Here is a 2,684-nt window from a genome sequence, read left to right as displayed (position 1 = left end):
GCGAGAAGCCGTGGAGCGCGGTGGCCCTCCTTCTTCTCCCGACTCTCTGACAATGTCAAACGAGTCGAACGTCTTCCGAGGAGTTGGAGGAAAAATGGCTGCGAACCGGGCTGCTGAATTTATGGGCGCTGCAGCGGAACGCGTAACGCGGGGAGATTGCAATTTTTCACCGTCAACCTTTCCCTCGTTTCCGCGATTCGACCTCCTCCCTCCTCCCTCCCCTCCCCGCGATGAAAATATATATCGACGTTGCGAAAGTTCGTCGGTGGAAGCGGCGTGGAATTCGCGACGAGCGGAGGGGGAAACGCGTTATTAACGAATCAATCGAAAGGAAAATGGAAGGAAGGTGGGAAGGAAGAAGGGATGTTTTTCTCGAGAATGGAGCCGAGTCGAAGGGAGGGGAGGATCAGGATCGGCCTTTCAAATCCCGAGGAGGATAGGAAGGGGAGGAGGAGCGGAAGAAAGGAACGAGAGAGAGTCGTCTTACCATGGGGTCGTGGGGTAGGTGCATGGGGTAGGCTGGTTGGGCCAGGTGTGGGGGTGCGTATCCGCTGTACGGGGGCTGGACGCCGCCGCTGCCCCCCGTCCATGGATCACCAGGACCCGTACCCGCGGCGTTCCCATCTGAAACAAGAAAGAAGACATTCGATTTAAATCGAATACCATTTATATCCCAGTTCGTATATACCTCTCCGTAACCGCGCCTCTCGTTCGACGCAATTCGACGCAACAAATAGCGGCACGTGGCGCGTACTGGTGTCGTCGCGCATGTGTACACGGATATAAAACGAACGCTTTTCACGAACGCGTATCGAGAGAGAGAGAGAGAGCGAACCGAAAACACGTTGGAACGAAATTTCCAAGTTTGATACCCGCACAAAGGGTAAAGGGTAGGTGTATCCCGGCTTGGATATTCGGTATAAAGGGGCAATACGCGGCCCATTATTTCAGTTGAAAACAACAGCAATAAGGTTGAGAGGGGGAGGGGAAGGGAACGTATTTCTTGATACTTTTGCTCGATATAATTCCGTGGCCGAGGAGTTTCCACCGCGACCGAGGAGGGAACTGAAACTAAGCCAAACTACTCGTCCGTTCCTACTACCAACTACCTAGGCATTCGATGTCTGATAAAACTTTTTCCCCGTTCGCCACCCATTCCATCTCCTCCCTCCTCCCCATTTATAAGGTATTCCGCTCGCTTACCGGGTGTCACGAGCCGAGAACGTATTCGAGAAGCCGGCCAACGAGCCAACCCTCCTTACCCTCTGATCTTTAATAACAACTTTACCCGGAAACTTTACCGATCTTATTGATTTACCGCCTCGGTAATCCATCCGAGAAACTTCCATCTCTCTCTCTCTCTCTCTCTCTTCGTTTCTCCCCTTCGAAAATTTCCACCCCAAAGATATCCAACCGCGAAATTATTTAACCGATTCAAAAAGCGATTCGTTACGAATCGATGATCGTAAAAATATCTGCTTCCGTGATAAATTCTTCGTTTCGAAAACGAATTTCAATTGATCGACGAACTCGATCGCTAGGCATTAAAGAGAGAGAGAGAGAGAGTTTGGCGTGGAATATAATGCCACGTAAATTACGTTAGGTATGAAAATAGAAACGGTCGGGAATATAAAGTTTACCCGTTCGGGTTGCACGATCGGGGAGGAAACGCGCGTGGATGCGGTTTCCTCCCCCTTCCCTCCCCGCCCGATCTTTCCCATCTTTTCCCGCGAAATTTCAACGCGCAACTTGGGACGCGCCGTCGTTCCGGCAAATAACGAAAGAGAGTGTGCGTGTATACGTGTGTGTGAGAAAGAGAGAGAGAGGGAGAGATTGTTATTGTTTTTACGCGCGACAGGGGCAGAACGGCGAATTTTACGAGCGAGCGTTAAACAGTTGAATATTACTGCGATCGTAAACTCCCTTTTATCGTTCGTTCGAAATCGTTACGTACGCGATCTCCACCAGATATAGATGCGTGCACAGGGGATCTACGCGCGGGAACGCACGACGCGAAAGCCACGATCGAAGAACTGGATCGGTGCCCACGTTCGGTGCGACGGGTCAGATCGATCGGTTCGGCCAACGGAACTTGCCTCCTTGCCGTTTACTTTTAGCGATGGTCGGGTTTCAATCCAAGTTCAACGGAGGCGGCCTACATTTCCGACCTCGCGACTGCGATACAAAAACCGTAACAACGGCGATGCGAGGGGCGCGGAACGATTTTTCCTTTCCCCCTTTTCTCTCTTTCTCTCTCTCTCTCTCTCTTTCTTTCTCTCATTCGCTCGCTATTATTATTATATATCCATTTCCCCCGTGCGTAGTCGCGATTCCCGACGCAATAGTTACGTCGTTATTAAGTCTCCTACTATGAAATGCAAATTGCATTTTGCACGTATGGAAACGAGACTTACCGATATAGTAGGGATCTGCGTAGAGGGCCGCAGCTTTGGGAGAGGTGTATCTCGGCGAGTCCTGTCCGAATTCATCCGAGCCGTACTGCAACAAAAAGAACAAAGAGATTTACGGTTAACGGTTAAATATATTAGAAGAATAGTGGGAATGCGAAGAGGAAGGAAATACGCGTCCCATAATAATAACAATTTATTACGCGATATAGAGACACCTTTTTTTCTCGAAAAAGTGCAACCAGATCATTCCTCGCATCGTCGATTAATATCAAC

The 2,684-nt window shown here is 49.9% G+C and overlaps 1 protein-coding gene across 23 annotated transcripts in view; it reads right to left on the bottom strand.

Moving 5' to 3' along the window:
• The window catches only part of LOC102679918 (protein daughterless), an 88,586-nt gene that overhangs the window by 8,914 nt on the left and 76,988 nt on the right, over nucleotides 1-2,684 (bottom strand). For all 23 annotated transcript variants that reach the window (XM_031512975.1, XM_031512964.1, XM_031512971.1 and 20 more), the window contains 2 exons: nucleotides 2,415-2,499; nucleotides 488-624 (listed from right to left, as the gene is read on the bottom strand). In XM_031512975.1, coding sequence (XP_031368835.1) covers nucleotides 488-624; nucleotides 2,415-2,499 — 222 coding nt within the window. The remainder of the gene's footprint in view (nucleotides 1-487; nucleotides 625-2,414; nucleotides 2,500-2,684) is intronic.

Source organism: Apis dorsata, unplaced genomic scaffold (genome assembly GCF_000469605.1).
Source record: "Apis dorsata unplaced genomic scaffold, Apis dorsata 1.3 scaffold_538, whole genome shotgun sequence".
NCBI classification, from domain to species: domain Eukaryota; kingdom Metazoa; phylum Arthropoda; class Insecta; order Hymenoptera; family Apidae; genus Apis; species Apis dorsata.
This window is presented reverse-complemented; position numbering and strand designations above follow the sequence as displayed.